The 21377-nt window shown below is 34.3% G+C and overlaps 1 protein-coding gene and 1 long non-coding RNA gene across 5 annotated transcripts in view; one reads left to right on the top strand and one right to left on the bottom strand.

Moving 5' to 3' along the window:
* Nucleotides 1–21377, top strand: part of LOC101745735 (heparan sulfate 2-O-sulfotransferase pipe) — an 84291-nt gene that overhangs the window by 30019 nt on the left and 32895 nt on the right. For both annotated transcript variants that reach the window (XM_004931477.4, XM_062671132.1), the window contains one exon: nucleotides 6132–6271. In XM_004931477.4, coding sequence (XP_004931534.1) covers nucleotides 6132–6271 — 140 coding nt within the window. The remainder of the gene's footprint in view (nucleotides 1–6131; nucleotides 6272–21377) is intronic.
* LOC134199694 (uncharacterized) overlaps nucleotides 1–21377 on the bottom strand; it is a 50386-nt gene that overhangs the window by 17099 nt on the left and 11910 nt on the right. For 2 of the 3 annotated variants that reach the window (XR_009974297.1, XR_009974295.1), the window contains one exon: nucleotides 12209–12385. The exons of the other annotated variant lie outside the window; for it this stretch is intronic. This is a non-coding gene — a long non-coding RNA (uncharacterized LOC134199694). Of the gene's footprint in view, nucleotides 1–12208; nucleotides 12386–21377 lie in introns of those variants that run through there. 3 annotated transcript variants of the gene reach the window in all.

Here is a 21377-nt window from a genome sequence, read left to right as displayed (position 1 = left end):
CTGCTCAATGGCTCCGAAATGTACATCTGTCTGGTTTGAATGAATAGATATCGGAAATTAGTTTCGTATTTGGAACACTTTTTGTTGTCTTAAAAGTGAAATAGGTACCTTACTCTGTGTCTATACATCATTAACGCTTTTATTGAAACTTTTTGGCGGGAACGCATGGAGTGAAGTTGTGTGATTTGTTTTATTTTGTCTAATTGCTGTTTCTTCAGGTTTAAATGTGTAATAACAGGGGTTTTTTAACTGTTTAATATCTGTGAAAGTGCCCAAATGTGTGAAAATAAAACAAAGCCGCTGGACGTAACTTCTCGGGATCCACCAAATTTTACTGAGATTATATTTCATCCCATATCATCTCACTTCATTTATTTCATCCCAGTTGATTAATGTCTCAAATTAATCATCTACATATCATTTCATTCCATTATATCTTATTTCTTAAAAATAAGAAAATAAATGAATACATGACAAGACATGACTTAAAGGTCTTAGTTACCATAAAATTCCTTAAAAAAAAACGCTTTTAATATACTTATTCCACCGATGGAAACAATCAACTATTTGTTGTGTTACAAGTCTAACATAACTACAAAAGATGATAATTTATTAACAAATAAAAAATTAATAAGAATGTTCAAAGATTGCGAACGAGATGTACTTATCATAATATATGTTAACTTTAATATGCTGTCAATCATAACAACTAACTATCTCCCAACTCAAAATAATAATTAACATGTGCCCGGGCACTACGTAGTGTGATGTAGTTATAACCTAAATGTAGTTAACACCTATTTTAATTAACAAAAAATTGGTAGCAAAAATGTACTCGCCGCGGGCCTCGATCGCTTCGTCACGAAAAACAAAATTAAATCCGAACTGAACATTCGTAGTTATTCCGTTCAATTTGATATTCAATAGACGAAAAATACTAATATTATGAAATTAAAAATGAGAAATTCGAAGCAGCCAAACAGAGAAACGGTTTGTTATTTCTTTGTAAAGAGATAGCTTACGGCTCGGAGAACGACAATTTTTTATCCTTACTGAATAGGTGACGTTTTTCTTTATTAAAAAAGTCCACGATTTTGAAGCCATGCAGCATACGATTAAAGAAATGAACAAAAAAGTGATTGTAGCCTTTGCCGAAAGTTGTAAATCTTTAATTAATTATATTTATAATTATAAGTACTGTCATTTTAAATTACTCGCGTTTTATTTTTGTGTTTTTTCTTCTTATTCCTAACAAATGCCTTTTTAACCTTTGATACTCGTAAATGAAAATAAGTTACGTCACTAATTAAATTAATTATTAAGACAGAAATAATAATACGTAGACCGTATTTGACGCTCGACTCGAGACTTTGCATTACAGAAGCAACAGTCGGTGACCCCCTTTCTCATTGTAATATTTTGAGCAGTATTTACAAAATTTTATGATAAGCCATATGTATATTTAAAAAGTTGTTATTTTTTAAGTGAAAACAGCGCAAACGATCTCAATTTTCAAAACATGTTTTCTCTACCGCCGGTTCTTAAAGATTACCGAACTCACGCGAAGAACCAATGAAAGAAATTCAGCAGGCTATTTGTGTCCTTTTTCTTTCAAAAGCATACTTTAGTTTTACTGGTGGTAGGACCTCTTGTGAGTCCGGACGTGTAGGTACCACCGCCTTGCCTATTTCTGCCGTGAAGCAGTAATACGTTTCGGTTTGAAGGGCGGGGCAGCCGTTGTAACTACTTATATACTGAGACCTTAGAACTTATATCTCAAGGTGGGTGGCGCATTTACGTTGTAGATGTCTATGGGATTCAGTAACCACTTAACATCAGGTGGGCTGTGAGCTCGTCCACCCATCTAAGCAATAAAAAATAAAAAAAAACCTGTAAGGCGTCTAGGTATTCGCCACAATCCAGATTATTACTAACGCGAAGCAGCAATGTGTTCCGATTTAATGGAATGACAATTGAGAATCAGATACCAATTATAGAATCTTTAACAAATATACTTATTTATGGACGACTTTATTTGTGAATGTACATTGTGTAAAGTATTATATGTGAATGCGTACTAAATTAAAATCAATTTTAAAAGTGATCGTTAAGTCCTGAGTGAAATAAATTAAAAACTGTTTGAAATTAAGTTACATATTACGTTATGGCTTTGTTAGTAAGCAAAATTCAAATTCAAATTCAAATTCAAAATCATTTATTTCAACTTAGATGTCAGTATGTCACAATTATATTTTAATATAAATAACAATATTAACTCTACCACCGGTTCCAAAAAAAGCACAGTCCTAGAAGAACCGGCGAAACAAACTAAGCGGGGTTTTTTTTTAAATAAATAAAAATAAATAACAATAAAGGAAAAAACAAGTCAAAAAATACAATTAAACTAAACAAACTAAACGATATATCTGCGAAGATAATCATTCAGGCGTAATATTTAATGATAAACAAATGATGAGTTATCTTATGGTGCATCGTAAGGAAAGTGCAGTGTCTTAGACTAACGGAACGGGCTGCACCCAACTTTCCAATGTCGACTAGGGCCAGTATCGGATTAAGCTCGCTTCATATTCATCAAGGCTTTCTACGCATTTCTACGCTAACAACTACCGTGCTACTGCAGTTTTGTATTGAGTTTCATAGTTATTTTAAATTAAAATGTTGTGGAATTAAAAATTCCTAAATTAATAAATTATCGCGATTAATGTTGGCAGAGCGTATTTTTAGTCTTCACGTGAAACAATGCTGATTATTTCTGCCGCTAACAATACTTCAGAATGCTAATTATTTTAAGTTTTGCTGTCAATTTGCAGGGCGGGATAGCCGTTACACGCTTTAACTTATGGTTGGTGGCGACCCGTATGGTTGGTGGCGAGATCCATATTGCCCACTGAGTTTCTCGCCGGATCTTCTCAATGGGCCGCGTTTCCGATCCGGTGACAGATACTGCGAAGCACGGCTCTTGCTTAGGGTTCGTGTTAGCAACGTCGTCAGGTTTGGGCCCGTAAGCTCGCCTACTAGTTAGGTTACGCTGAAATAGCCTCTAAAGGCTATCAACATAGGTAGGGGATAAAAAAAAAGTTGTGACATCAACTCATACCCTTAAGTACTTAACACTAGATGGGCTGTGAGCTTGTTCTCGCGTTTTTTTTATTAAAATCTTTAAAATTAAGTCGTAAAAGTAGTTTTAATTCTGTCCACCACAAGTAAAACATCATTACATCAACAGCTTATACCAGCCCACTGCTGGACATAGGCCTCTTCAATTGCACGCCACTGAGCACGATTCTCGGCTTCTCTCATCCAGGCTCTTGAAAACGAAATTGCGCTAAAACCAAAGCAAAAATGTTACTACTATTCATTTAACAATTTTACTTTTTCGTTTAGTATTTTGGAATCCAAATTGTTGTTGTTGAGATAGATAGAGAAGATATATCGCGTTTTGGGGCTTAAACTTTGAAGTACCTGCTTACTTTCTTTTTATAAATTTCCAAAAAAGTAAAAAAGATTATACGTAAAAGTTCTTTCTCTCTCTCGAGATATACACGATTTATTTTATTTTGACCCACTTCGAAACGAGGTGAATGTTTTTTTCATTGGATATTGGTTTATATCGAGCGCTTTCAATGTCAATTTCGTTTTACGGTTGAATAAAGGGGCTTGAGCTCAGAATGAGGTTTCTCTGAACAATTACTATAATGCATTGTTAAAAAGTGTAACTAGATTACAGAGTCATTGTGAATCAATTTTATTCTATTACTATCTTTTGTTCGCGACTTTGTCCGCGTGGAATAGTTAATTTGGAATAACGCTAAATTTTACCCGCGACTTCATTTACGTAGAAGGTGAAAATATTTTTGAATAATAGAATGTTAAGGATTTCACTCAAAGCCTCAAATTTTTTGACTCAATATCTTTTAAATACGACGATAAATATCTAAGTTATTTGTCGAAATTTATTTCGTACAGTTACAAATACTATATAAACATGTTTTTATAACGATTTGAGGTATTTTCTGGCACTTACAGCGCGATGTCCTACAAAGGCTTAGTCTAAAAACAAAAGACATCCGTTAAGTCATTCATAAAAGAGCCTCCGCGGAATATAAAGCCGTCCCTATGTATGCTAAGCGGAACCACGGGAGTTAAAGGTATTTAATGGCAATTTGTTCTTAGAATCACGTTTAAACACTTTCTATTTTATTTCAAGAAACTCATTCACTGTCTCGAATTTAGTTTTACTTTCGTCACTCGGTACGTTTCCACTATAAAAATACAGATTAAAAAAAAAAATACGGACATGACTTTATGACTGCTCTCATAAAAATGTATGTTACTTAATTTTTTAGTGAAACTTCAACCTATTCAAGGCCGCTATTTCAATAGACGCGATGCTTTTATTACTGAAATAAAGAATGTGGATCTACAAATTAGATCCATATTATACATACATTAGTCACAAAATTGAGTTGACTTAAACATCTATGACCTTTGAAGTCGTTGTAGCCTAACAGAATAAGACGCCGGTGCTTTTGTACAGAGCGATGCGACTGTAGCGGTGTTCGAATTCCACAGGTACCAATTTTTTTAATAGATTACGTTAACAAATTTTCACGAATGACTTCCACGTAGAAGCAATAACATCGTATTATAAGCAACAAACCCACAAAAAATATAACTTAATACTGATGCATAATTACTGATGGTAGGTTGTCTTGTGAGCCAACGCGAGTAGGTACCACCACCCCGCCTATTTCTGCCATAAAGCAGTAATGCGTTTCAGTTTGAAGGGCAGGGGTAGGTATCGTACTATAAATTTGAGACTCAAAATTCATGTCTCGAGAACTCGCCCGGTTACACTGGCATAACCCTCTAGGGTCCCAGAATAGGTAGGAAAAAAACGTTTCGATATATGTGGTAGCATTAACGTAGTTTCCGTCCATTAAGCGGGCCGTGAGCAGGCAATAAAAAAAATGCAAGACAAATAGACAAATAATATAAAGGAAAAATTGATCCAGATACTAAATTATTATTATCTGGTAAGTCGTCAACCTGTTTCAATAATACAAAAGGGAAAATTTGAAATCGAGAGATTGTTAAATGCTTGAACATATGAGATCCAAACAGAGAAAGCTCCAATGATCGCGGCGAAAGGATTCGTTTCACTTGACTTTTGAATTAACTTCCCAAATACACAGACAAACGTAAACTACGCGTAAATGGATATTGTAATTGAAAAATATTATTGATCAACGAACACTTTCTTCTTCGATTATTCTATTATTTGCAAATGAACGAAACTTAGGAGTTTGTTGGTGTTTTATGCGATTTAGGTATTGATTATTCGGTTAAGTAGATATTGTACAGTGATGACAACTATATAGTGACCATTTACGATTAGATGCGCCGTGCCTACTAAGACAATAAAGTGATATTCATGATCATATTCGTGATGAGTTATTAAATCTTCAAAAGTTCTTTATATGCGGATTGTCCTAAAGTTTAATTAATAAATAGTATATAGATCTAAAGAGCTCATTAAATGCCCGTTGAAATTAAAACACAAGCATTAAAAAAGTTCGTTAAGCTAAAATTACCTTTTATTAATTTCGGTATACTATACCTGTGATAAGTATTTTGTTTTGAAAACGAGACGCTTATATTTTTATGCATTCCTTTTTAATTCTTAATCTCTTGAGTGGGACTTTGTCTTCCACCAGGGGTTGTCTCACTGCAATTTTTAGCCTTTCAAATTATTTTCTTAAAAACATTTTTTTTATATCTAATTTTTTATTCATCTTGTTTCATGGAACTGCGGACCTTGCCTGGTTATGTCAAAAGCCGTTCCACTTTGTAGTGTGAATTAGCAAGTATACAATTGAGATTTAGACTTCACGTCTCAAGGTAGATAGCGGTGTTTACAATGTGATGTCTATAGTGATACCTACTGTTTATAGTGATTTACATTGTGATGAGTTAGCGCTAGGTCGGCCGTGAGCTTATTTATTCGTCTAAATTATAGATATATATCTTTGATCCCATTTTATTTAAATTTACGTCTTCACACCATATTTTTAATATAATAATATAATATTTTTGTTTTATAATTGCAGAACAAGCGAGCTGGTAGCTCTAGTTGCGGTATCGTGCACATTGTTCCTGTTCCTTCACACACGAGACCTGAGCACTAAGCTTCGAAGGATCCAGGGCCGACTAAACGATGACGTCACTGCTTTCAACCACCTTACTGATCGTAAGTATTAGCATAGAGTTATTTTTACCATGGTAACGCCCGTTACTGAAGCAAAATTGATCTATAGTACCTAGAACTACTGCGTTCGTCCACGGTGCTTTTATATGTGTATTTTTGCTACGTACCCTCCGGTTTTCGAAATGAGGTTTAGGATAGAAGTAAGCTACATTATTTGTTAAGCGCTACGATAAATCCTTCTTTAAAGGATATTTGAGAAGATCCCTCAGGAGTGGGCACCATCTTGCCTGTATGTCTAGTGTCTGACCTTCTCCTCTCGTCTAAAAATTCACCCTATTCTACGTAACTTGCATTGGAAAATTTTAAACTCTAATTTTTTGACGAGGCAAGTAGTACTTACTGGTAGAGGCGTTAGGAGTTCGCAGCGATGAACCCACCTATTTCTGTTCCCAATCATGTGTTTCTGCTTGGAGTGTAAGTTAAGTAAGATTCACATCTTTGGGCCGCTTAATACCACAAGAAACGTCATTTTATCTACTTATCTAACATAAAGAACATGTATACACATATGTAGGAAGTAGGTGGTCTATCTGTTCCAAAAAATATTGTTAAATGATTTTATTTGATGATTTAATCCGGAATCCGAAAATCTCTAAAAATCGTAAAAAAAACATGGCTATCTAGAATGATAAAAAAACACAATCTTTTTTGATTCATAAAAATATCTATTATATGGTTGGACTAATCGATCTGAAATATAAATTAATCCCATAAAGAATTCATATCATTAATGCAATGCACGCAAGTTCTTTTAATATTTATGTTTTATGACGTTTTCGTGCGCACATTTTATAAATTATGCCGTAAATTGAGATATACGTTCGTTTATTCGATTCGCGGTTTATTTGTTCGATAAATTTGATTTTATGTTTCGTGATCCGATATCCTAGAGTTTTATTGTGTTACAGCCACGGACTAATCAATGACTTGTCATAAAACTAATAAGAATTCTGTGAGCCTTTCAAACAAAAGGAGCTTACCAAATTATTTACTTTACAAATAAAACTAGTTGGATATCCATCATGCGCCGTAATAGCACTATTATCACTACATAGTATAAAACAAAGTCGCTTTCTATGTCCCTATATCTGTCCCTATGTATGCTTAAATCTTTAAAACTACGCAACGGATTTTGATGCGGTTTTTTTTAATAGATAGAGTGATTGAAGAGGAAGGTTTATATGTATAATAACATCCATAAATAGTGGAGAAATCAATAATAAATTACAGTTTCCGAGGCGAAGCGAGGGCGGGTCGCTAGTTATATTATATAATTAGTGGAACAAAACTTAATGATATCCTTTGACTTGAGTCGTCGGCTATTGAGAATAGACCTTCTAGCTTCCCATCTGTAACTTCAAGCTCTTTTACCTCAATAGGTCATGGACAGCAAGATTTGTCCAGACTGACAGATGACTCTACAGACGACTCTAACTAAATTATCGGTTAGATCCTTATCTTTACTACATCTGTTCCACCTTCGGAATTCGAATGTAATTGTTCTTGTTAAAATATGAGACACGATGATCTGGGCCTTGAATCAATCCGAACACACCTGAAGTTAGCGTCGATACGGTATTTCGATAAGGCTATGCCTCAAGATAATCGCCTTATCATTGCTGCCGCTGACTACTCTCCAATTCCTGCTCACGCAGGAGCCAGTCACCGTCGACAAGTTAGATACGTCCTTATCGTTCCATCAAATCTATTAACCTCAGCACTAGAGGCCTTGAGCTCTAACACTAGGAGCAGGCTTAGGGACCCCGGTAACCGTACTCGTTGTACTCGGCAGAGAGTTCGACATGCAACTTAAACTTAAACCCATACATCAGCCCGCTGAATCTCTCGCCAGATTTTCTCAGCGGGTCGCGATTCCGATCCGGTAGTAGATTCATTCGCGAACCACTCTTGGCTGCGCCTCTGCTCGCCCACCTGTCCTGGTGAAACTGGAATAGCCTTCGGGCCACCAGTATTTCTTCCAAAAAAAATTATATACCTATATACCCTCGATGTAGTATACGTTTTTTTCCTTGAATTAATTTACTTGGCCTTCCTTTATGGTGTGACCGAAGTACGACAACTTTCTAGATCTTTCTACGACAACTTTCATTTCAAGGTGATAATACTGGAAAAAGACGACCAGACAGGAAGCGACTCTTTGGAATAAGAAACTAAGGGAATAATAGTCATAGCTTTGAAATTTAGATTAAAATAAAAAGGAACGGGACTCAAAACTGATATGAAGCAAAATCAAAATTTAATTCCCATAGAAATTGAGGATTTCCGACTCTTATTATTTTAAAAACTTGTGAAATTTATAATAATTATATACAATATTATTTACGTATGTAGATCGCTTTCGTTTCGGACGATATACGTTGAAAGTTTGTAAATATTAATGAGAACTATATATAAGTATCTTTTTTTTAAAGAATCTAACACCGTATTTAAATGGATTAATTTAAATGAAAGTCGAGAAAAAAACACACGTGACCTTATAAGCCAGCATTTTAAGGCAACCATTGAAGCGAAAAAAAACTACCGCTAGAAGAATGACGGAATCTACGCATTAAAAATAGCCTTGTTTTAAAAAAAAACTTAAATATATTAATGACAATACTGTTTCTACTAAGCAAAATAAGATCTTTGTTATACATATTCAAGCAAATTGTTAATTCACATTAAAGATCTTTTAAAAGGATTTCGGGGCCCTATCAGATAAAGAAATGCTGTTATAATTTGTTCTTTTAAAACAAAAACAAATTCTTCTACAACGGTGTTGACAGCGCGTGAAATTAAACATTATAGTTTAAGGTGTTGAAGCATTTCATCATGTTTATTACGTTGTATTTCAAAACTAACGTTTTCTTTCTCTAACGCACCATAATTTTAGTTGTCATTTAACTTAGTAGATGTATATCGACGCTGTTTTTTTTTTAAAATTAAATATTGACAACGATTCATTCATTTAAAACTTTATTAAACAATAGTGACATAGAATAATAGTTACAGTCTAATTCTTGCTCTGATTGTATGAAAACTTAATGGAAAATTTAGTCAATGACGAATAATAATGTATAATTGAAAGTTGATCTTTAGATATTATACTGGCGAATTCTTGTTCAACAAAACAATAGAAAGCGTGTTAATTATCTTATTAAGCTATTCGGACCGTTGAGAGACAATCCCGACATAACTGAGTTGCTCGAAGCTCAACTTTAGCTTTTGGTTTTGTTTTCACACTAACAAATAAGAAAGAAATTGTATTAAAAAAAAAAAGTGTAACTGTGGTTATGACGTGACCATAATTCATATTGTCTTCTTGTGACAAACGGAGATTTGCCTTGTAATATTTTACCGGTTTAACTGTTGAATGTCTGTGTCATGTCTTTTTTAGCTAGAGAAGTCACGATTATTTAATTAGCAATATGTTACAAACGGAACTTAACTTTAGCTTTGTTCATTTGTTGCTCACAGATTCAATAATGTTGCTAGATGCAAGTGAGCGGCGAAGAATGTTGTTGAAATTGTAATTTGATTGCAACTTTCAACGAACGCATAATTTACATTTTAATTCATCTCAAGCTGAGCTTATAGCACGTATCTAAATTGTAAATAGGATTAAAACAAGCAGATTTGAAATCAGGTCGTCCGGTGTATAAATGTTGCGCGCAACGGAATGTATGTCGCCCTAAACACGTCATTACGGATCCTCCCGATTCATTAACGGTGCTTTTAGGTACCTCAAGCACCGGTCACTGTCCTCGCTGAACCCGTCGCTTGTGACGAAGGGTTCGACGAGTAAATTAACCCATAGACAAAACCCGCTGAGTTTCTCGCCGGATGCTCTGAGTGGGTCGCGTTTCCGATCCGGTGGTAGATTCTGCGAAGCACTGTCCTTGCTAGGGCCAGTGCAACACTTCAGTTTGAGCCCCGTGAGCTCACCTACACGTCAAGGAGAAGCTGAAATAGCTTCTCAAGGCTACCAGTATAGGTAGGGAAAAAAAAGAAAAAAAAAAGAATGTATGTTATTAGAAAATGACATCCCGAGACTAGCGTGACGTTTTTCATTACGAGTATGCACGATGCATCTCTATTGTGTATGGCGTGCACCTGCCAAGCCGGTCACCATCACGGGAATCGTACCGAACTTTCACTTACCACGAAAATGTTTTATGACAATCGCGTCGTCGTGATTCACTTCGATACCGTTCACCGACTGGCTACGTTTTATTGTGTTTAGCCCTGATGAGATGCGGTTTAAAAAAAACTAATCGATCGGACTCTTTAATCGTTCCATTTAAATCAGTCATTCGATTACTTACACAACACTTTATAAACTAAACTTAATATTTATTTCATATAAAAAATTTAATATTAAATAATAAAATTAATTCCGTAGCAAAACGTGTATTCTTAAAGGTTTTTAACTTAACTTGACAAGTCAAAGTCGAATTCAATTAAGTACGCATTATTAAGGATTATTAATAAATTAAGGGTGAGGTTTTGATATAATTTAAATGAAACAGGGTAAGAAGCAAGCAAGCAAGCTTTATAAAAAAGAATCACTTCACCTAAAAAAAGTTTTCAGATAACTAACACATTTAGGGTGAGGTCTTGATATAATTTAAATGAAACAGGGTAAGAAGCAAGTAAGCAAGCTTTATAAAAAAGAATCACTTCACCTAAAAAAGTTTTCAGATAATTAGCACATTTAGGGTGAGGTCTTGATATAATTTAAATGAAACAGGGTAAGAAGCAAGCAAGCAAGCTTTTTAAAAAAGAATCACTTCACCTAAAAAAAGTTCTCAGATAACAAACACATTTAGGGTGAGGTCTTGATATAATTTAAATGAAACAGGGTGAGAAGCAAGCAAGCAAGCTTTAAAAAAAGAATCAACAAAATCACTTCACCCAAAAAGAGTTTTCAGATTAAATAATTAATTAAAAAATAAAGTTTTCTATCGCCAACCCTCAAACTGAAATGCATTACTGCTTTATGGCAGAAATAGGTAGTGATACTTACCCATGTGAGCGCACAAGAGTACCACTACCACTAATCACACTGCATGAATATTACCTAATATATTAATAGTTTTTAAGAGTTCTTATAATACGATGCTAATTCCTTCAATCATGGAAGTCATTCGTGAAACATTTGTTAAGTATGTATTTCATTAGAAAAATTGGTACCTACCTGACTGCGGGATTCGAACACGGATACAGGCGCATCGCTCAGTACTAATGCTCTGGCGTCTTATTCTCTTAGGCCACGACGACCTTAAACTGAAAACCTTTTTTTTAAGTCAACTAAAATCAATGCAAACGTGTAATAAATTGTTTAGAAAACATTTTTCCATTCATAACTTTAATAAAACTCAATCAAATTCCATGATACCCCAACCATCTTGGATGAAGTTAAACGATACTCAGCCAGCTATAAGAACCGCTTGAAAGCTAACCCAAACCCGTTATCCAGCTTACTATTGCAGCCAAATCCAATTAGAAGACTCAAGAGAGCCGACGTGCTACCCTACTAAGGCGAGACGGAGCATTGGCTCTGTCCTTCCAAACCATAACCTCTCGCAACTCACCTGATTATAGTCTTGGCGACTGATCGCAGGTGTTAAAGTAGAAAAAAAAAGCATCCATGATATTTAATTACACTTAATTACCAAAAGATTTGCAGTTTGCAGTATACAGTTTCGTTACGTAAATAAGCGTGGTTTAACCGAAAAACAGTTTTTTTCAAGAACTCATTACAACTGTAGTTTCATTACCGAAAACGGCTATGAAATTCCTAAATTAAATGGCTCTTAACTGCGTAAAGTCATTAAACTGCACGCGTACCTGTCGCGAGATACGAAATTTGATTATTGCCATTAAAATCCTTAATTAAGTCACAAATAATCGAGGAGATCAGACCACGAACCGTTAGCTGAATTTCGGCAATTCCCACGTCAGTAGACCGCAAATACAGCAAGCACGCCAAGGTTTTCATCATTCTCTCACCACTTCCTTATTGAATGCTCCAGATTGCCTTGATTAGATAAATACGCCGCGAGGTGTGCAAATAGGATGGTTTCAAACTGTAATCTGTGGGGAGCTATAAAGCGACTATAGACTTCTAAATAAATTTATGACTATTTTCCTACGACGAACATGAATTGTGGTATGTCTTCATAACTAAATCAGTAGGTACACGAACATTATACTCGTAGATGCGTATAACTCAATCAGGGTACTTTTATTACCTAGTCACACGAAATATAAAAAAATTAGAAGGACAAATATTGGTGGTAGGACCTCTTGTGAGTCCGTACGGGTAGGTAGCACCACCCCGCCTATTTCGGCCGTGAAGCAGTAATGGCGTTCCGGCTTAAAGGGTGCGGCAGCCGCTAACTATACTGAGACTTTAGAACTTATATCTCAAGATGGGTGGCGCATTTGCGTCGTAGATGTCCATGGGCTCCAGTAACCACTTAACACCAGGTGGGCTGTGAGCTCGTCCACCCGTCTAATCAATAAAGAATAAAATTATAATCAAATAATGCTGACATGAAAAAGAATAATAGATTTATTTACTTTTTTTTTAAATACTTTTAATATTGAATTAAGTAATGTTTGAGCCAATACATTTTTTATTCCATAATGATTCTAGTATTTTTTAAACAGCTCCATAAAACACGATTTAATGACGAATCCGAGTTTCATATTAATGATTATGTTCCTCCCGTGGCTAAGTTTTAATTTTTTTAAATAACTTTGAGCAATCAACGCGCTGTTCGATTTACTGTTTACGATAACATCGCTTAACTATTAATTACACGTTGCCGTGAACGTTGCTACGGAATTAAAATGTTGATGAACGTAATGATTTGATTTTTACACTACAGGTTATCATGTAATCTATATATATAAAAGAAAGTCGTGTTAGTTAGACTATTTATAACTCAAAAACGGCTGAACTGATTTGGCTGAAAATGGGCGAGGAGGTAGCTTAGAACCAGGAGAAGGACATAGGATACTTTTTATCATGTTCCCATGGGACGTGACATAAAACGTGGTATAACAAAACGCAACTGATATGGAATAACAAAACGCAACTGACAGCTAAACGTAATATATTCTATGGTTAATTATAGTAGAATTTTGAAGTTGATCGGTTGATGTGTTTGAAACAAACCGTGTGGTGGAACAAAGTTCGCCGGGTCCACTAGTATAATAAAAAAAACAAACGATACTGCAACAATGTTCTCATCAGAATCTGACATCAAGATGGTGTTTCGCGAAATATGCCTGAAAATAGTATAGTAAATTGTATTTTTAGTGTATTATCCCCTTTTCAGTTTTAGGCACTTTTAGCTACTGATATAATTTTTAAATCTATTTAAATAAAAGTACATGTTTGTGTATCTGTATGTTTGTCTATATTCTACGGCATTCGAATTCATGCGATAGTGATGAAATTTGGTACCGTTGTTGTTGATAATTCAATGAAGGTTTCTATTGAAAGGCATCGCGGGACTAATATCAAGAGATCGATGTTTTTCTTTTCAATCAGCCTAGCATGACCTGATTTCACTAGTATATAATGTTAATAATAATAATAAAAAAACAAGCAATCGATGATGTTGAGAGGAAATAGAAAAATCCATAAATCGATAATGGCTTTGTGATTTATTCAAAGTCGTAAATTTTGTTGCACCGCAATTTATATATATATATATTTTTTATTGCTTAGCTGTGTGGACGAGCTCACAGCCCACCTGATGTTAAGTGGTTACTGGAGCCCATAGACATCTACAACGTAAATGCGCCACACACCTTGAGATATAGTTCTAAGGTCTCAGTATAGTCACAACGGCTGCCCCACCCTTCAAACCGAAACGCATTACTGCTTCACGGCAGAAATAGGCGGGGCGGTGGTACCTACCCGTGCGGACTCACAAGAGGTCCTACCACCAGTAATTACGCAAATTATAATTTTGCGGGTTTCATTTTTATTGCACGATGTTATTCCTTCACCGTGGAAGTCAATCGTGTGAACATTTGTCGAGTACGTATTTCGTTAGAAAAATTGGTACCCGCCTGCGGGATTCGAACACCGGTGCATCGCTTCAACACGAATGCACCGGACGTCTTATCCGTTAGGCCACGACGACCACAGAGTTTCTTTAGTTTCTTCTTCACACTCGTTTTTGTTTTGCTGATCGAGTCTATTGCTTTTAAGCTTTAATATTGCACCATTTCGACAAGCTCACTTGCTGTTGAGTGGTTATTGGAGTCCATAAACATCACAATGTGAATATTGAATGTCTGTAGGATCTAACTGGAAAACATGCCTGCTTAGGCATAATTGGGGAGGACGGTTCTATCTAGCCGTGCGGGTCTAAAAATATATTTTCAATGAGAAGAAATATTGATTTTAGCGATAAAACCGTCAATAGTACTTTTGTATTTTTGTTGGATTTTTTGTCTTACTTAATGTACATACATATTTAGTATCGGGAATTCTCTACTAATAATAAATCCTATTTTCCACTTTTTAACTTATGTTCACGTGCATTTTGATTTGCATCTAATTAAGTAACAAAAAAAATATCAAGAAACTTAATCGTCCACATTATCTTGATATATCGGATAATTCAAACGAGCCCAGTAAAGTTTGGATACCGTTTTACGGGTCCACGAAATCTCTGAATGGTTTGAATAAATTACTGCTTCAACTCACACTAAAAGAGAATTGTTCACTCGATATTTAGTAGCTAACTAGCAGACCCGGCAGACTTCGTAGTGCCTCAATCGTCGTCGACGCGACGGGGGACACATCAAAGAAAAAACAAAATTGTTATTTTTATTTAATTCCGAGCATTTTCATATTTATCTAATCTTTTAAACCTTCTTCTCTTCTTCTAACAAATAATTCAAGACCAAAATTAGCCAAATCGGTCGTGCCGTTCTCGAGTTTTAGCGAGACTAACGAACAGCAATTCATTTTTATATATATAGCTAATTGAAGCTTAGGTCAGGTGCAGCAGTACAGTTCTATAAGGTGAACAGAACGAAACGATAATGTAAATAAGCAATTCTCAATATTCTGCTTTTTTTTTAAATAAATTTTTCGAATCCTAGTTTTTTTTAAGTTGAAACACTAGCACACAATTTGCGAAAGTATAAAAAAGTTTTATCTTAGGCGATAAACCAAATTATTACATGATTAAAATTTATAAATAGAACAAAGATCCTGTGCTTATCCCGTGATTATGAGATTGGCTCAAAAATATGACAACCTTAAAGCTACTGTCATGAGATAACTATATAGTCGAAATCTCAAATGCATTGTAAAACAGTTCTCAAACTTTTAAATAAGGGACGCATGGATGCTACGTGGCAAAAAAAAGAAGAAGATCGAATTGTTCTTTGGAATTCTATAGTATTATTATTACTTTGGCCTATTATCATGTTAAAAATATCATACGAATTTAAGGTTTTATATTCAAGTTTTTCTTTATAGTGTTGGCTTATTACTACTAACTATATTGGCTTGTTATTCTCACCAATTATCTTTTACACGAATTAATGCGTTGCTTCACCTTCCCGATACAAGTTAACTCAATGATGGTAATATACCATACTATAATTATGCGGCAGTAAAATGATTACAAAAACCAATTAAACTTTTAAAACCATTCCAATTTCCTTTCTTATTTTTTATGCTCCCCGAGAAACACAGTTAAACTATAATTGAACAATTTTTACACTTAATGAAGTAAATTTTAATTAAATCGATTAAAATGCTTATTATTACGTCACGATTACTGTCCCGCTAGTTTGGTTCAAATATAAAGTAACAATGAAGTTTCTTTTTAATAAACCATTTTACTTTCAAGAATACCGCGAAAAGTAATCAAATTTACTTATTTTCTTTACCATATTTTTTATATATTTACATTCTTCAATACATAATCGTACACCAATATATTAAATTAGTAAAATATAATACTTTCGTTATGAATGAATATAAAACACGCAGCAAATGAATTTATCTGTTATTTGTTGTCTATTTCATCAAAAAAGTTTAGCTTGCGTCAAAATGGACGTAATTCTTAAAATGTCGACCAATAACAGTAGAGTGACCACGAAAACTGTAAAGTAATCGAAACGTCAAGAATAATATAGTGAAAATAAAACAAACAAGATCAAACTGTAAAAGTTGTTTAATTGTTTCTACGGCTTGCGAAAACCGAGCAAAATATACTAAATGTAATCTTATTTAGATATTTTACTGATCAATTACTTCAGCTACGGCGGTCGATGTTTGTCTTGATCCTAAATGGCCTCAACTAGAATTTATTCAAATGAGGTTTATTTTCTATTCGATTCCATTGTTTTCGCGATGCTAGCACGGAACAATGCTTTAGAAATCGCTTAAAGCATTTTGACCTTACACTAATTGCTTAAGCGATTTTTCAGAACGTTGCACATTGAATTCAACATTTAATTTAATTAAGATTGCTAAATTTAAATCAAAGAAAACCTTTAAAAAAACTAATATATCAAAATTGATGTACCTACCAATGTCAAAAGTTTTTGTGAAACACAGAACTTAGATTCAAGCTAACCTTGAAATTTGTCCTCCGTGAAATGTATTTGAAAAAAAAATTTTTTTTGAGAGATTTAATAAGAGATTTATTTTGAGTTTTGTACTTAAACAGTATTGCATTAAATGTCGCTCGCTCTGATTCTAAATCACCAATCCTAAGACAGACAGATGTCTTAATCTGTCGAGGTTTTTGTTATTGTATGTAGGGAACTGTGGAATTAGATTATAAACGATTCTGTACTTGATGTACAGATTATTTAATGTGTTTATTTAGTGTCTATTTTTTCTATTTTGTGTCTATTCTTTAATTATGTCATTTTATTTAACTTCATTCTAAAAGTTTCATCAGAAAAATGTTGATAGGTACAAACTTTAAATTTCTGTATCAGTTCACAAACCTATACAATGTGTACAGGCTGTATTTCGATTCTGAAATAATTACAGAACCAGTTACGTATAGAAACAAAAATGTACTATTATATTTACTTTACAAAATGGCAACCGTGCACAGAACATTAAAGAAGAATCTCCGTAATAATAACAATTATTAAGTGAAAAAAATAGGATTGCGGTGACGGAAATTATAGGTTTCACGGTTGAGGTTTTATAACGGGTATTAAAACATAATGCACACTATCAAGTAGCAGTGCTCGTGAAAATTGATTGAATATGGCTTTGACGTAATAACCGACAAACGTAAACATTGACCGTTATTAAATAATAAGCTATGTTGATATTTATATCATATAATAACCTAAGTTTTTTGAATCTTTAAGGAAGAAATTGAAATGGTGGTTTATGATAACTTCTATTGAATTGAGACAATGTCATAATTTAAGCAATTTTTACGGTTTAATCTTGTTTTTTAAACTATTGTATAGCTTCTATCGCGGGCCTTGAGCGCGGCGACTGAATCAAGATATTCCGTAACGAAAATAACCTGACACCCCCACTACGCCTACTATGTAGCTCGCGTTCACACGTTGCGCTTGTGTAGTGTTTGTGATAAACGCGCGGCGTGACGTCGCACTGTCGCATGCACTCATGAAAGGTCTGCCCATCTCTCCCTCGCGCGGTCTAGGTTATGAGTGTGAAGGGGACAGTTAATGTTTTTTGACAGTGAATGCTTCTTACGTAATTCTTTTATGAATCAATAACAGTACTCACTCTATCCCAGAGTTTAACTGGGTAATTCTGTTCACATGATTATCTTCGAGAGACGCTTCGTAAATCTTGGTTCATGGTTAAATAGAGAAAGCTGTTAAATTTGTAAATAATATGATGATTTAACATTTCATAATTTACTTTCCTTTTCGTTCTTTTCGATTTTTTTTAAAATTGCACCTTCATTTCTTGCGTTGTCATTTATTTCAAGACTCATTTAATCCAATAGTAGTTCTTGTACGTGTTATCAGAAATTAAAAGTTTATAGATCAATATCCCATTTCCCAATATGGTTGGGGTTTTAAAAAAAAAAAAATATTGTATGTGTCGGAAGTTTTTTCCAATTGAAAACTATATTTGTTTGATTTTTCTAACTCGAGCTTGTTGTATCGAATGATATGATTTTTCTTTTGTGCTCTTTAAATGTTAGATTATATTTTGTGTATATTTTATAAAACTGTATACTTTTATGCTCCGAATTATATAAAAACAAACAATTTTGTTTTCCCTTTGATGTGTCCCCGTAAAATATACCATCTTTTCACATTTACGTCACTCAATTACGTATTTTGAGGGGTGTGAGTTAGTTTGACTTGGAATATGATCTTCACCATTAGACGATCTTAAGTGTTAGACAAGACCAAATCGTAAAATTTGTTTTAATTATGCCTACGACTTGCGAAGAGTTATTACTTATAATATAATAATTAATACTTGTAATAATAATTAACTTATAATCTATACTAATATATAAATCTACAGTGATTTTTACGGAGGTCCCGTTATAACTACTGAACCATGCATCCGATTGACTTGAAACTTGGTATCCATGTAGAAAATACATGTACTTAATGGATAGGGTAATATTTATATGAGTGTTGGACTCCCTAATAATAATGACAATAAATAATAATGTTAATTTTAAATGCGCAGCGAAGCGGGCGAATACGGCTAGTAGTTTAATATTAGTATTTAAATGTCATTTATTATTATTAAAAATAATGTTCACAGCACTAATGTTTACTTAAGACTCGTTCATGGTTCTCACAACATTTCCACGAAGTCTACGAGTTTGTGTAATGTACCTCGTTAGTCGTGACCGTGTATCGTTTAACGTTAACCCAAACGAACCGGGAAGTGTTCCAGACTCTCGTGCTTTATAATACATTTTAATCTAAGAATGTCTATAGGACAACAGCTGATAATATGAACAAAAATGTGAAAAGAATACACGAGGGATATATTTTTTACTTCTTAGATGGATAGACGAGCCCACCTGGTGTTAACTGGTTACTGAAGCCCATAGACATCTACAACGTAAATGCGCCACCCAGTTTGAGATATAAGGTCTCAAGTATAGTTACAGCGGCTGCCCCACCTTTCAAACCGAAACGCATTATTACTTCACGGCAGAAATAGGCAGAGGCAAGAGGTCCTACCACCAGTAATTACGCAAATTATAATTTTGCGAGTTTGATTTTTATTACACGATGTTTTTCCTTCACCGTGGAAGTCAATCGTGAACATGTGTTGAGTACGTAATTCATTAAAAAAATTGGTACCCGCCTGGGATTCGAACATCGGTGCATCACTCAACACGAATGCACCGGACGTCTTATCCCTTAGGCCACGACGACTTCAAAATATGTATGTTAGGTACTTCAAGACATGAGTGTCCATGCTCTGTTTTAATGTTATAAATGCGAATGTCGTTCATTCACGTCGAAACAAAGAGATTGACATTTTTATTTATTTATTTATTTCATACTATTTATTATGTCTGCAGAGTAGCATAGACTACTTATTATACAAAAATAAAAATATCACATTTCCCCAGGAAAATACACTGCCACTTTCCTTGCACACGGGCAAAACCGCGGGTAGCAATTGGTTGTAAATATTAAAATTATTGTAATAATTCACACAAATGTTGAATGAATGTCGTCGTCAAAATGAACATCGAGCTGGTGGTGGTATTGTAAGCTTATACGTGTACGTACTACCATCCCATACCCGTTGTAACATTAAGATTTCTTGCAACAGGAAATTCGTATCAAGATTTAAAATTTAGTTCTTCAATATCCCAACGCCTGATGACAAAAACTATCCCTGAAACATGTCGGGCTATTTATAAATGTCTGGCACATTATATAAAGGCGACAGAAATTAATACTTTTTATTCGGAAGCAAAAAACAAACTACAACGCCCTTACGCACGGAGAGCTATGGGACGACTGAAACCATTAAGTAACTAAATGCGATTACACCTTCCTAAATGCGTTTTTAATTAGGCTTCTAAATGATTCAGTCAGTCAGAAACCATCCTTGCTACTGAACTCAGTAGACTAACTTACTTGATGCTATTACACTTCACTGAATTTAGTAGCGACTGAATTCAGTCGACTAAATTCAGCCAAGTGTAAAAAGCCTTTAAGCAAACAACAGCAAAAAGAAAACGATATAACAAAAGAAAATTAACTGAGTTACACTTATTGTTTTCGATAAATAGAAATATGAAGATGTTCAAACTTCAATTACGTGTCGAGTTAAAAAATTATGTAATTTTCCTGGTTACCTGACCTCTCGACGTTTATCTTTCTCAATTATTATTTTTCTAAGGTCCATTAAAATATCGTTAGTATAATGTACTAACGTGTTTTTGTTACAAATCTAATGGTAAGAAGGAAAAAAGGCTTCCTTGATTATTTGACTATGTTCAATGTCAATTCATTTTGTGGGAAATATCCTAAGTTCAAGCAAATTTAGTTGATGAAAAATTTCTATACCTATTAAGAATTTATGGCAGAAAAAGAACATATTCTCATAAAATATGTGAAGTGGAATCATCGAAGGCGATTGGATCTGGCATTTTTATTTTTATTAGCTAATGAAAGCACACAAAGCTTAAATGAACTCGCCGATGCGAGCACTCGTGTACACACTGCACATTATTTACAAACTACTTTCAGTGAACTGAAAGCTTAAAACGTTATAATCGCTGGTTCATTAGCATCTTCAACTTATCATATTATCTTGACTATATTTAGACGATATATGCCTTATAATTTTAAAGATAGCAGTGATTTCGAAAACCTCAATTCAAGCTCAAGTTTTAAAATTAACACAGTGCTTTTGCACCACAGTTATATTAATCTGTTGAGTCAATTATTTTAGGACATGTCTTTTAGTAATTAGCTTTGGTTATAATAATTCCAATCAGTTCAATTGTACCTAAGACGGTCTTTTATATCATAGTGGCATTTGCTACGTGATATCTATTGAATAGCAAAGTTATGCACTCTAGCTGTAGCACTAAAA

This window comes from Bombyx mori, chromosome 11, assembly GCF_030269925.1.
Source record: "Bombyx mori chromosome 11, ASM3026992v2".
NCBI classification, from domain to species: Eukaryota; Metazoa; Arthropoda; class Insecta; order Lepidoptera; family Bombycidae; genus Bombyx; species Bombyx mori.
The sequence above is the reverse complement of the archived record's forward strand: the minus strand, read 5'-3'. Positions and strand labels throughout refer to the sequence as shown.